We start from the raw sequence: 13,824 nt of genomic DNA, 5'->3' as shown, positions 1-13,824 counted from the left end.
ATGAAGGAAGGCAGGCCGAGGGCGAAGATGCGCAGGAGGTGAGATGTGCAGAGATGGAGGAGTAGAGCAGGTGCAGGCGGTGCCAGGGAGTTTCATCTTCAGTGCGGGGGGCAGAAACGGAGGGTGAGGTCGAGGGCAGAGGCCGCGGGGTGGGCGTCGGTGCTGTGCGAGAAGACGAGGACGAAGACGAAGATGAAGATGAAAAAAAGGAATTGCAAGATGGTGAGGAGCCGAGGATGAAAGAGCACAAGGACGAGGCAAGCGTGCCAGCTTGCCGCCACAACTCGTCCATCTTGCTGCAGAGTGCCCAACAGAGTTTGAGTTATTAATTAGTGTCTGCAAAAAAGTGTCTCTTTTTTATTTTTCCTTATTTTTGTCTCCGTTAAAAAAAGACATAAATGGAAACGCGGCTGGAGGCGCTGCCAGCGGAAGTGCTGCAGCACTGCGTGTGGTTCCTCGACGACCCTCGCGACCTCCTCATCTCGCGCTGCGTTTCGCGTCTCTTCCTCGCCCTGGCCGACCCCGACTCGTAACTTATTGACGACAAGTCGATACACCACCTTGGTGACCAACGTCACCATGGTGTCGAGTTGCCGTGGCCGAGTCCACGGCAACATATCCATATAAATGGTCCGTAGCTATGGCCACTGTCTCCATGACAAGTGGTATAGCCTCGGCTACACTCACACACACATATAAATATCTGTAACGCTCAAAGCGTTTATTTGTCTCACTCTTACAATACAACACCATCTCTCCTATTCTACTGTCCGACATCCACTCAGTCACTCGCTATATAACTGCCCCCCCCCCAAACGCGTAGCGCCCCAAGTTTCGCCCAAACCAACCAAACATGTCCATCAGACAATGGCGGCGGACTCTACGGACTTGAATGGACGGCCTCGGCAGCGGGCGAACGGGAGTACAGGAGCGATTTGCCTCTGGTGCGCGGTGTATCTTCATGGAAGCACGTGTTCTGGTTGCGGTGGTGCTGCTTCCTCTCTATCTCTCGCAAGCAGGCACTTTATTTTGGTGTGTGCGTGTACGATGGATACGCGTGTGTTGAAGACTGATGGAGGCCCTGGACAACAGGAAAGTGGAGCGCAAGTACGTTAAACACTGGGTAGATGCGGGGGAACGCTCTGCGGCCACCTACCTCACTGGGCCAACGTACGTCAGTCGTCTGTGTGGTGTGTGGTGTGTGGTGTGTGGTGTGTGGTGTGTGGTGTGTGGTGTGTGGTGTGTGGTGTGTGGTGTGTGTGGTGTGTGGTGTGTGGTGTGTGGTGTGTGGTGTGTTTGCGCGTGTGTTTGCGTGAGTGAGTTGTGTGGTGCCGGTTAGTTGAATATGCTTGGGCGTTTCGTTCAGGGCTGAGGCATTGGTACGAGCAAGCGCTCGATTACTTCAGAAAAAGCCTTCAACAACGCCCAGCGAAGATGATATCAGAGCGGATGCACGATCGACCTTGGCAGGTACCACTGCCTACCGTCTCACTCACGAGGCATGATGATGATGATGATGACAATGACGACGATGACGACGACGAGGTGCAGAGTGCTTACACGTCTTTTGCTTTCTTTCTTTTAGACGCGTTGCGGCTCTACGCCGAAACCGCTGTTCTCTCCGATGAGGAGGCCATTGGTGGCTTCCAGAGCGCCTTGGATCTATTCCCCGTACGCCACCACCCATTTATTGCTTGGCTGAGCACCTACCAGCACGTCTTCTGAGCTCATGCACCACCGCAACCGCACATGCACCACCGCAACCGCACACGCACCGCCACACACACACACACACACACACCGCACGCACGCACACACGCACTCACGCACGCACGCACACACACACACACACACAGGAAGATTGGACAGGCGAGGAGAACGAATACAGTGCCCTCATTTTTGTCGTGCCGATTGCGGTGCATGCTGGCAGGCTGCTTAGGTTCGGTGATCTGTGGACGGGCTGGCGGGTCGCCAAGCTCGCGGTGTGCAATGTTCAGGCCAGGTGGATGGCATCTCCAGCCAATGATGGAACGTACATGCTCAACGCCAGTGCGGTCATTAGCTGCAATGGCTGCATGCCAGTGGACTCTCATGGAATTGAACGGTGTGCCTGAACATCGCCAAGGTGAATGGGAGGTACAATATTGTGGATCAAAGACCACCCATAAATACAATGCATAGTCTCTCGAGCACCGTATGCGAAAGCACGCGATTCGACATGTGTCCCGCCGATCCGACGGAGACGTGCGGCTGGGCAAATATCGAGTTTGATACCGTCCATGATTGGTTCCCTCGATCCGAGGCCGAGCATTTCGAGGTCTACGAAGAGGACAACGTCTACATTGCCCGAGGCCAGTGCATCGGGTTGATGATGACCGCGCGGTCGACCTCGATAAACTCCGAGTCTTCCTCGGGGAATGAGACCGGCCTGTGCACTAAGATGCACGAGGACTGTACACGGTGCAGATTAGGATTGCCACCTGCAACTGCCTGCCGCTCCACATGGTGGTGCTGGACTTTGCACTCTTGGACGGGCGCGTCACCAAGCGGGGAACTCGTGGGTAGCTCACAGCCCTAACACTAGAGGGTGGAGGTGTTGTATTTGACATCCTCTAGAGCTGATCGTCACTGTTGAGGGAAGCGTCAAAGGCAATCGCTCCTCTGCTCCTGGCTCGCGCCGCTCTGCGCTTGAGCACAGCCACCACTGACACCACGGAGATGAACAACACGACGAATGCAAGAGCTAGTGGTATCGTCACGGACACGCCGATGATGAGGCCCAAGTTGTCGTTGCTTTCCCCTTGACCACTTCCTCCGTGGCTGCCCAGCAACAGTCCAATATCTGCCCCCCCACCAAATCGTCAGCACCCAACAACATGAATAACACGCAAGGCACCGCCTACCTGGGTCGAACGAGAGAGTGTCGTTAAAGTGATCAAACGTGAGGGACAGCGACGAGCTGGTGACCTCTGCCGAAGCTTCCATCGACACGCGCGACGGGCTTTCTCCCAAAGCCTCGCCAAAGTTGAGCAGACGCACCACGGTGCTGGCCTGATCGGCCGTGGCGCTCGAGAAGAGGAACGTGGTCATGCCCACCTGCGGCGTGTCATCCCACCGGGTGAAGCTCACGAACGGGGGATCGATCTTGATCGTCAACCGCAGCTTGCCCGACCTAGCAGTGGAGAGGAGTCAGCTCCGCTCAGATGGCGTGAACAACAACCAATAGCGCGGAGAGTATTTGTACGTAGAGTTCCATTTCCACGAGGCGACGTTGAGCGAAAACTTGAGCAACGCTGGCGTCACCGTGAACGAGTAGTTGCTCCCTGGAGTCCATTGGGGAGAGCTCTCAGAGAGGCAGAGACTCTATTACAACAAGCTGAACGAACGTACCGGTGGTGATGAGCTCGTCCGAGCCAAAGGTGTTAAAAAGGTATTGGATTGTCGCATTGTTGGCTCCACTGGTCACCGTGCCGAGATGGCTGGTGAAGATGGTCTCGGTGATATCGCCACCTGGTGCTGAGCCATTGTTTTGCTCCATCATCCAGCCCACTGCACACCCACCAGGTTATTACAAGAGGCGAGTTGCTGCTGACAAGCAACGGCATGTACCAGTCTGAAGATCGATGTCCTGCAGCGCTGTGGCATCGTCGATCTCTTCCAGACTCACCAGGTTGAGGTCGATGACCTGTTGTGTCGCCTCTCCTCCTAATCACAGCCAGCTCGGTCAGTGAAGAGACCAAGTAATTGGTTGATCGGTGGGCACCTGATTGACTTATGGTAACCACCGGAACGGTGAGGTTAAACTCGGCCACGACCAGACCTGAAGGGATCGGTGGATAGAGCGGGTAGTGAGGGTAGTCGAGGTAGGAGGCGTCCGTCCAAGTGGGCCTCAGCTCGGGGCGATCCCACTGAAGAAGGGCCGACCTATTGAAATAAAGTTAAAAAAGAAAAGTAATTTACAAATTCATGTTGGCCAAAGACTTACGCGTAGTAGTTGGGGGGCTGGGTGACAATGGGCTCTGACTTGACGGTCGAGAAGTGCTCCCAGTCGCGATCGGAAAGGAACCCGGGACGATCGACCTTCTCCACCTGCACATCGAAGTCGGCGAAATCGAACTTCCACGTGTTGTGGTGACGCACGTACACGTGCTTGCCGTCTTCGTTGTTCATCACTGATACACTACACGATTGTGAGAAAAGTGAGTGAATGAGTAGCTGTAGCACTTCATGAGAAGACACGCTTACGTGGCACCCTTCTTGAGGGCGAACTCGGCGAAGGCGTAGTCCTCGGCCATAGAGTTGTCAGGGTAACGGATACCGCAGTCGAACAGGCTCTGTGTGTTTCGATGGAAATCAGTATCCAAGCAACCAATTTAACCCTAAAAGGGTCATATGGGTTTGGTTGCTGGGTTATTACCTTGCGGTAGACGAAGGTGCCAAAGTGGGGACCCCACGAGGCGGCGCGCTTGATGATGTAGAAGGACTGGGTGGAGAGGATGTAGTAGTAGTGGTGCTCGAGCACGGTCATGTCGACCTCACCACGGATGATGGGCGCCACCTGGGCTGAGATACGGTGCTCCCGGAAGTAGTCGTCGTCGTCCCAGTGGACCACGACCTCGCCGGTGGCTTGCGCGACGGCGATGTTACGCTTGGCGCCGATCGAGATGCGCTCGGTCATGTAAATGTAGCGCACGTTGCTGGCTGACAGCACGGCGGTCATCTCCGAGTTCTCCATCTCCGGCACGCGACCGTCATCAACGATGATGATCTCGACATTGGGGTAGTCTATTGAACGCCACACAAAGTTCATAATTAATTAGAACCTCAAAAGAACTCGAAAGCGAAAGAAGAGACCTGGGGGGAAGTACCCTGCCTCTGGATGAGGTTGATGGCATTGGCCAGGAACTGAGGACGCTCGTAGGTCGGGATGATCACGCTCACCAGCGGGAACTCGGCTGTGCAACACAAAAGCAAGCCATCATTAGTCCTGCATGTGCCAAACTACATCAAGTAGAGGGGCTAGCAGTACTGGTCATGCCAGCGTGGGGGACGACGTAGGACATGTGGGTCCACGAGAAGGCCTTGCTGGGTGCATCGAGCTCGCTGCCGTGCTGACCCAAGAGGAACGCCCTGGTGTCGGCCGGCACGCGGATCGAACCTTCGAAGTACGAAGCCTTACACATCCTCCAGTCAGCCCTCGCGTGGGGAAGGAAGATGAAAAGAAAGAAGAAGATGGCAGGGCTTGAATACCAGCTTGGTGGGGAAGACTGTCTCGATGGCGGGCTGGTAGGACAACAACGGGTGGACGAGGCGCTGGCCGTCCTCGGAGCGCGAGTAGACGAACAGGTTGACGTGGACGGCGGCCTCGCCATCGATGACGATGGACACCTTGAGGTGGTCCAGGTCCTTGTTGTCCTGCACGATGTAGTTGCTGCTGGCAGCGAGCTCAGCAAGCAAAACCTATTTAATTACAAAAAATGACATATAAGAGTGGGCGTGACGTCAGCAACGCAAAGGTTCAAAATAAACATGGTTGTGGCAGTGTTTTTTTTAGACCGTGTACCCACGCCATTTTTGGGAAGACTTCAATTTATATATAACTGCCAGGCGGTAAATCTTGGTACCTGATGGGCGAGGGCGAAGTTGGCGGACTCGATGGCGAGGTCCGCTGCGTGCGAGTGGTGAGGCATGGCGGCGGCATGACGCCACACACCCTCCAGCGTACGGCTGGTGGCGAAATAGCACACGCCGGCGCTTTCTAGCCGGTCGTGGATGGTGGCAACGAGCTGGGCCTGGGCGAGAGCGCGAGTCAGCTGGAGCTCGCCGCCATAGGGGCCGGCCTTTGAGATGTCATGGACCAGACGTTCGTCGCTCTTGCACGAGGTAGCGGAGGAAGAGATCGCCAGGCAGAAGCCCAGAAGAGCCAAGAGTCGTTTCATGCCGATTCGTTCCAACTGTTAAATCAATAGACTCAACGGCCTTCGCGGGAAGAAGAGGAAGAGTGCGCACTCTTTTGCCACACGGAAGAACCCGTAAACTCCATGCAAGGTTGTATGGAAATAATCCGCGACGGTTGTCCGGTATTATTAAGTTTTTTTCCACCCACAAATATTTGTTTGCCTATTGCTGGCTCATGTGCACTGCGACGTTAGGTGGGAAAAAGACTAATTTTTCCCACCTTTTTAAAGGCGGAAAAAACCACCAAAAACCGGCACACTGCGCCCACCTTTTGTTCACCTTGCAACATGTAGTGTTGTATTGTGTGAAAGGTACAATCGTCCACCTTCTACCTGTCTTCTTCCCACCCCTCACACATCCACCTTCTTCCCTCCTCCACCTTCAGTTCCTCGTCTTCTACGCCCACCCCTGGTGGTTGTGCTTGTTGTCGCTAGTCACCTGCGCTGGCAGTCGTGCTTGTAGGTGCTCGTCGCTGGTCGCGGTCGCCTTCTTTGATGATCATGCTCATCATCAGTCATCGTTGCTGGTCACCATCAGCCTCATAGATGGTCATGCTCATCATCACTCGTTGCCCTCATAGATGGTCAGGTTCATCACCAGTCATCATCATTGCCACTAGCAGTAGGGTTGCAGAGGCATGGCCCAACTGTCACCCAGGTGCCATCTAACTCAGTGGTTATAAATGACACAGCTTCATTGCAGCACAAGGTGGACACACTTGGCAACAGTCCATCCATTCCAGCCAAAGGGAAGGTAGAACCATTGCTCACTTAACTGGAACTCCAGGAAGCCATCACTGATCCCATGTAGATTGAGCATGTAGGGCTCCTTGCACTCACCTTGCACAGAGCTCATGGAGGGCAGCCCAGCATATGCCAAGTGACAAACCACAGCATCCTTTTGATGTGTCTGAATAATGAAAGAGGTGAGTAAAAAGCAAAGGGAAAACATGCAACTGTACCTTCACAAGAATTGCAAGTTCAGTGTTGATCTGGTTGGTGCAGCACACAGTCATCTTGGCCGCAAGGTGGCGCTGCTCCCAGAGGTGCATGTCCTGTACCCACAGGGGACCAAACACTGTGTCTGGAAAAAGGTGCCAGTGGCACCTTTTGTTAAGTAAAATCTGTACAAGTGATATATGTGTATGTGCAGTGAAAGCAGTACTTTTGTGAACATGGTGTGTGAGTGGTTTTGGCAAATTATGTACAGAGAGTGGCAAAACAGGGAAAAATGGTGTAGGTCATGGTAAAAGCAGATGGGGCCAATGAAGAATTTCAAGGCATAAGTGTAAAAAAGGGCAAATGTATTTTGTTGGAATGAGGAACAGAACAGAGTGGAGGGAAACATTAGCCAATGGACTTCCGCACTTTCCATGGACCAGAAGAGGAGGAGGAGCTGGTCTTGGGTGTGAGAGGGGCAAGGGCAGGATGTGAAGTTAGGCCTTGTAGGAAGGAAGTGATGGCTGTGAGATCTGACTCCTCCAGGAATTTAGAGTGGAAGGTGAGGAGCCAGTTGCTGAGAGAGGAGATGTTGCCCTCTGCTATGGGGGTAGAGGAGAGGCAGACAAAGCTGGAGTAAAGGGCAGCACAGAAGGAGAGGTAGTAGGTGGGATTTGCCTCATAGAGAATGTGGTAGGGGGTGGTGGGCGATGTGATGGGGTGGGGAGAAGGATTGGGAAGCTCTAAGCTCTGGATGAGGAAGCTGTAGAGGCTGATGTGAAGCGGGGTGCAGTCTGATGAGGAAAGCAGGAGCAGAGTGGACAACCTCATGTGTTGGGTGTGGGATGGGGATGTGGTGCAGATAGCAGAAGGGTTCAGGGATGGTGTCGCTGGCCAGAGGATGCCAGATGGTGGACATGTTAACCCTCTTGTGGCTGAAGATGAGAACATCAAAGCCACTGACAAGAGGTTCAGAGGCGGGCATGGAGCTGGAGTAAGTTGGGGAGCTGTAGTAGAAGTGGAGTAGGTGGAAGACCTGGAGGGTGGAGTGTGACTTGAGTGAGGTGATGGCGTTGGCGATGTTGGAGGGAGATGAGGAGATGTAGAATCTGACACTGTAAGACTTCAATAGGCGAGTTGCTGCATCATTGATGTTGAGAGGAATGTCTGTGCTGTGGATGGTAAAGTCATGCATGTAGATCAACACCTGTGGAAGAAAAAAACCAGTGGACAACAGGAATAAGTGAAAAACCGATGTGCATTGGGAAAAGTGTCAACAAATAAAAAACCAATGCACATCAGGAAAGCAATGTGGGCCAATAAATGCACTGGTGAATGGAATTGTGTTGGTTGGCCAAGAAGCTTGGTGAGCGGCTTGGTGAATTGGGGGAGATACTTTTTCTGGAGAGCAAGCTCTGCCTTGTGCTTGATGGTAGATGGCGACTTTTCCTCTTCAGCCTTACCCTTGCCACGTTTCTTGGTAGCTGTAAAGAACAAGCATGTGGTGAGCTTGGAACTTTACCAGCAAAATGAAAACGTACTGGTTGGGGTGGTTGGAGTGGTGCCAGAAGCTTCAGTGGCAGTGGGTACCGTGGGCTGAAGTCAGATAATAGTGGTGTAAGTGAAAGTAATGGGGTGTGAATTGGAACAGGAAGGAGTTGATTGTACCATTTTCCCCTTGGCCAATGCAGAAAGACGCCAGCACTGTTCACTTGTGGATGTTGAGGCAAGGGATGCCTCCTCTGCTTGAGAAGCTGTGGTGGCACATGCAATCTCCCCTCATAACTGGTGAGGTGTGGTCTCCTCTGCCTCATCACTGAGAAGTTTCAACTGGAATGGGTGCTTGTGGAACGTGTCAACAACTTCAGAGGTGATGCTGTGGGGCTGCTCTATCTTGATGTTTTTACCATGTGGTGTGATGTATTCTGCAATGCAGATCCAGTCCCAGATGTGGCGAAGCTCCTCAGGATCTTCACAGCAGCAGTCAGCCTCTGTGGCTGCATGAATGGCCTGACAAAAGGCCTCCATCTGCCTTTTGATCATGCTCCAGTGGTTGGTGATTAGTGACCAGAAGTTCTCTGGCAAGAGGGAAGTAGTTAGACTTGTGGGGAGTGACCCTCTGGAACGAGGTGATTGAGTTCCTTGATAAGACTGGAAAGGGGAACAGTTAGCAAGGACTCAAAACAAAGGTGAAGAGTTAGAGTAGAAATAACATACTCCACCACTCCTGGAGCATGGAACAGGGCCCTTAAGGTAGTCGAGTACTTCTGCAGAGTGGTGGGCTTTGGTGCAGCATGACCCTCAAGTGTTTTCTGTGAGGTGTGGGGTGATGAGTAATGGTTTGAAATACAAAGGTGGTGGACATACCAGGTGCTCAGCAAGAGCATTGTAGTTGGTAACAGTTTTTTTGCCACATGTGATCTGGAAGAGTGGGTTTTGGCCAAGGGTGTAGTAGTTCAGGGCCTTCTCAAAAGCATTCAGGACGACTGAGCCTGCCAAGTTGATGTAGTTCTTGAAGCTGGAGATGTGGTCAAGGATGATCCAGCTGAGTTCCATCCCTGCAGCTGCTGGCACAACTTCATAGACATTCTCCCACTGCCAGTGCTCAACGAGGTTCCAGACCACAACTCTGTGGTTACAATCAATGGCCTCTGGAAGGTTAAAAGTTAGTACCCAAAAAAACCAATGCGCATCAGGAATTGCAAATAGCCTAAAAACTGAATGGCCATGAGTGCAGCTAAAACAAAGTGGTGTGGGAAGTAATACCAAACTCATCAACATTGTTTCAGTCAAGGCGCTCATCTTCATTAAGAAATCTAACAATGAAGGGCTTGGTTGTTAGACACCCTCCATCCACAACAGACTGCAGCAAGTGATGAATTCCTGGAACTGTCACTGGGTGATGCCATTCTGATGGCAGTGCAGGTGGTTAGCAAGTGAAAGCATCTACACATTGCCAGAACGAAAAGAGGAGTTGTACCAAAGATGGTGCAGTTCCAAACGTCAAGGTGGTGTGATGTGGGTTGAACCCAGGTACGGTGCAAAGTTGAAGGGTCGATGCAATCAAGCTGCTCCTTCTGCTGGCGAATTGCTTGGTCATTGCAGGTCACCTGAAGGCTGGCACTGACAATGTTGGGGTTGGACTGAAGTGATTGGAAATTCAGGAGCGTATGAATTTTCGTTTCTGAATAGTAAGGTTGAGGTCAGCAACACAAACTGTTAGAGAACATGGTTCTCACAGGTCAAAAATAAAACTGATGCGCATTGGGAAAAGAGTCAACAAATAAAAAACCCAATGTGCATTGGGAAAAGAGTCAACAAATAAAAAACCCAATGCACATTGGGAAAAGAGTCCACAAATAAAAAAACCAATGTGCATCAGGAAAGGAGTCCACAAATAAAAAAACCAATGCACACCAGTTTGAAACTTGTCAGTGTGGTGAACAGTAAAAACACACAAAGTGTACATACCTAGCTCCAGGTTGGGCAGGGCAAGTAGTCTGGTGGCCTCCTTGTGTTGCTCTTTGGTGTTGCCTGTGGAGTACTGGTGCACCACCAGCTGCTTGTGAGGCTTGGTCTTGATCTCCTCCGCCTCCATCTCCTTGTCCATGTCAATCACCTCTGGGTGTGTGTGTTTCCTCTCCTTGCGCTCTTCCTCTACCAGCTTGTGCTTCCTGATGCACATTGGTTTTTTCTGTCAGCATTAATGATTGCCCCTTTTTGTTCACCTTCCTAACTTCATCTTCAAATTTCAGTCAACTTTCTGGTTTTCTTGAGCAGGCTTACCGATCCACCGGCCCAGCTCCTTCCCTGCACACCCTTGAAACTGTTTGGGACTGGAAGAGCTGGCTTGGAAATCACATGCATGGCCTGACTGGTCACTCCACCCCCCATGTTTTCCATTTTTTCCATGATGCTTCAGGCAAACCAGTGATCCAGGACAAAGCCTACCACACCCAAGGAGCCTACTCTGAGCCATACCAGCTTCTCACATCCATTCTGACTGGTTTGCTCCTCACTATGTTGCACACACCCTACCAAAAGATATCACAACTTACACAAACCACATCAGGAGCACCTTTCACTATCCCACCTCAGCAATTTCCACCTGAAGTGCTTACTGAGTTGGCTGACAACTGCCATGCTCCACTGTTCCTTGAGTCTGAGCTTAGTGAGTGGGCTGATATCTTTGAAGCACATGAGGCTCTTGTTTCAAGCTCCCAACCCACCTGCGATAACTTGATTTTTGATGGACTCACAGCTCATCCCATCACTAATCCTCTCCTTGATGGTCCATTGTTCTGTCTCCAAACCAGGGTCAAGGTTGTCCACACACGGACTACACCCCAAGTCCAACGTTTCAACTTTGCTCCTGGTCAGTGGGTTGCTGTCTGGGCTGATGCTGATGAAGACACTCAGGACTTTTGGATATGCAAGATCATCAGCGTTCTCCATAAGAGGCTCCATGTCCACTGGTGGAACTTCACTAATGGACACTGGACTGACCATGGCTCAGAAAGCACTGTTCCAATGGGGTCTGTTTTAGCTTGTGGCTTTGACTTTAACGCCAACACTGGAGTTCCCCCACCCACCCTTCAAGAAATATTTAGACACCTGTAAATAAAACTTCTCTTCTCTGTGTACATTCAAATTCCACAGTGTTTTTATCTCATGTACACCTGTTTTTAGTTTCATTAAAAAGTACCACTATCACCTTTTTCTGGACACAGTGTTACCAAGGAAGTTCAGACCAGTGTTGTAGTTTGTTGAAGTTTGGAAATTTGAAGCTGAGTAGCTTCTCACTCATTGTCATTGTCATCATAGCTTCATTGCTGTTAGTGGTTGGCTTGGTAGTGCATGACTTCTTCTTGGGTTGTGTCCTGTTTGAGTTTGTTGCTTGCTGCCGCTTGGCAATGCCACTGTAGAGCTTGACCATGAGGTATTTCCACCTCTTGGTCAACCTCTTGAGATTGTTGAGATCATTGGCTGTGAAGCTTTCTTGCTGCAGAAGGTGAACAATGTTGATGTGGATACACCAACACTCATGCTCCCTTGGATTGCTCATGCACTCCTTGAACAGGAGCTCAGTGATTTGCAGGAAGCTGTCCATTTCGCCTCCTGTCAGCCCTGCCACCACCAACTTTCCCTACATATGGTTTTGTTAGCACTGTTACCAATAAAGGAGAATCAATACATACATTAGCATTACACCTAACAATCAGCATGCAATTGGTGAAGGACTGCTTGCCAGGAAACAGGGGGAAAGCCTTGAACACGTTGTTGATCTCCCCCTCAATCCCATTGGCAATACAGGCATGTTAAGGATCACAATCAGATTAATGTGAAGAGAAACAACACAATCACTCACACATTTGTACCATCTTGATGCCATGCCACTGTGCAACATCCTTCCACATTTACTTCCATTTGTTCTTACCTGCAAGTGGCTGCTAGAGTCCTCAATGGTATGCTTCTTTTCTTTCTTGTTTTGTTTGTTTCACCACTCACATGTTTGAGTGTGAGTTCAGGAACTCAAGAGTGGCTTGCATCCATCACTAGCACAGTGTTTCCACAAACTGGTGTTGTGTGCTACATGGCAGCCCTGAAGTAGGTTGGTAAGGACAAGCTCAAGCAGTGCATTAGTGATCTGCCAGACTGGGCTTCTCCTCTGAAACCAGCCTTGAAGACCATAATCATGGCTGCAACTGGCACAACCAACATCAAGTGGGACCCCATGGAAGAAAACTGCTCAATTGCCCTTGACTTTGAATACAAGCAACTGTGGATGACACACAAGAATGTCAAGATCTACATCAGCTACAAGCAGCACAGTACACTTCCCTCCACAACATGACACAACACAACATGACCAACAACTAATGCAACTCCCCTTCTCATGGCCACACACCTCATAATAACAATGCACCCTCACATGCATTACCAACATGACATGACACAGGGCCAGGAGATGTTCCTTGATATCAGCTGCACTAGAGTGGTCTCACCATGCACACAGCTCCACAAGTCTTGTGTTAATTTGAATATAAACGATTTACACACCTATTCGACCACGTCTTTTCCTCCTCCATAACGTCCAAGTGGCGGTCGCGTCCACCTTGCTGAGTGGAGCCGCGTTGCATCCACCTCCAGGTACACTCGAGGAGGACTTGAACGTTCCGTCTTCCCTCCATCAAGGTGCTCCAGAGGCGGACCGGAAGGTGGACCGTTCCATCGTTGTCCGCCAAGGTGAGCTGGTCCAGCTATTGGCCACCTTTTTAGGTGGGAAAACGGTGGAACGGCGCGCCAAGGTGCGCAAAACCATCGTTTGCCCGTCTACCGTCCCGGCAGTGCGACGGGAAAGGCGATGCGGATGCGGATGCCTCAGAATCTGTACCGATTATTGCACTGAGTGCATTGCAATAATGTGGTGAGGGGTTCGTCGGCGCTCGACTGGAGCTGATAGTAGGTGGTGAACCAGCTGTGGCAGTCGCGCTTGTTGCATCGGAACATGCCGCGGCTGCCTTGGGCTTGGCACCTCCTTGGGCTTGAGCGTTCGCGCGTGCAGCGAGGGGAACATGTCGGCGTGCGTCATGGTGGCCAACCGCTCTGGCGACACGACGCCGACGAGCACGGATTCGCATTGGCATCGATGAGGTTGGCGTGCACGCTGCGCACTCGAACACCCAGATAACGCCCCAGACACAGTTGGCGGTGCTTGTTGACCGGCTCGCGTCCTGGACAGTCAGGCCCTGTAGATTTCGTCCTCTATCTCTTGCGCCAGCGACCAGTGTTCAGCAGAATCATCGCCGGCCTCGGCAAGCGCATCCGCGATCATGGTCATGGCCTTGATCTGGAGCTTGGCCACCCGCTCGATGCGCCAATTGCCCAGCGCCCATTTGCCTGCCGGCCTTTGGTTTGGCGCCGCCGA

The 13,824-nt window shown here is 51.6% G+C and overlaps 4 protein-coding genes and 1 pseudogene across 4 annotated transcripts; 1 reads left to right on the top strand and 4 right to left on the bottom strand.

Moving 5' to 3' along the window:
- Positions 1 to 1,072: 1,072 nt before the first annotated feature.
- On the top strand, positions 1,073 to 2,026 carry ACA1_243170 (uncharacterized protein; the record flags this gene model as incomplete). The annotated part of the gene is made up of 5 exons (XM_004335352.1): positions 1,073 to 1,170; positions 1,367 to 1,470; positions 1,586 to 1,671; positions 1,857 to 1,982; positions 2,003 to 2,026. 5 exons carry the CDS (start codon positions 1,073 to 1,075, stop codon positions 2,024 to 2,026), a joined length of 438 nt encoding a protein of 145 aa, XP_004335400.1.
- A 586-nt stretch (positions 2,027 to 2,612) lies between these two features.
- ACA1_243160 (glycosyltransferase, group 2 domain containing protein) lies at positions 2,613 to 5,939 on the bottom strand (the record flags this gene model as incomplete). The annotated part of the gene is made up of 14 exons (XM_004335351.1): positions 2,613 to 2,842; positions 2,904 to 3,172; positions 3,245 to 3,323; positions 3,391 to 3,549; positions 3,610 to 3,705; positions 3,764 to 3,924; positions 3,986 to 4,180; positions 4,246 to 4,334; positions 4,418 to 4,785; positions 4,869 to 4,955; positions 5,030 to 5,174; positions 5,251 to 5,460; positions 5,625 to 5,668; positions 5,726 to 5,939. 14 exons carry the CDS (start codon positions 5,937 to 5,939, stop codon positions 2,613 to 2,615), a joined length of 2,346 nt encoding a protein of 781 aa, XP_004335399.1.
- Positions 5,940 to 6,651: 712 nt separating this feature from the next.
- On the bottom strand, positions 6,652 to 7,727 carry ACA1_243150 (uncharacterized protein; the record flags this gene model as incomplete). Its single annotated transcript, XM_004335350.1, has 3 exons — positions 6,652 to 6,867; positions 6,920 to 7,012; positions 7,326 to 7,727. The coding sequence occupies 3 exons, from the start codon at positions 7,725 to 7,727 to the stop codon at positions 6,652 to 6,654; spliced, it is 711 nt and encodes a 236-aa protein (XP_004335398.1).
- Positions 7,728 to 9,008: 1,281 nt separating this feature from the next.
- On the bottom strand, positions 9,009 to 10,494 carry ACA1_243140 (uncharacterized protein; the record flags this gene model as incomplete). The annotated part of the gene is made up of 4 exons (XM_004335349.1): positions 9,009 to 9,047; positions 9,162 to 9,208; positions 9,264 to 9,547; positions 10,368 to 10,494. Coding segments are annotated over 4 exons (497 nt in total), but the record flags the coding sequence as incomplete, so codon positions are not given.
- Positions 10,495 to 13,638: 3,144 nt separating this feature from the next.
- ACA1_243030 overlaps positions 13,639 to 13,824 on the bottom strand; it is a 2,283-nt pseudogene continuing 2,097 nt past the window's right edge.

Source organism: Acanthamoeba castellanii, assembly GCF_000313135.1.
Source record: "Acanthamoeba castellanii str. Neff unplaced genomic scaffold scf7180000084763, whole genome shotgun sequence".
NCBI lineage: Eukaryota > Discosea > Longamoebia > Acanthamoebidae > Acanthamoeba > Acanthamoeba castellanii.
The sequence above is the reverse complement of the archived record's forward strand: the minus strand, read 5'-3'. Positions and strand labels throughout refer to the sequence as shown.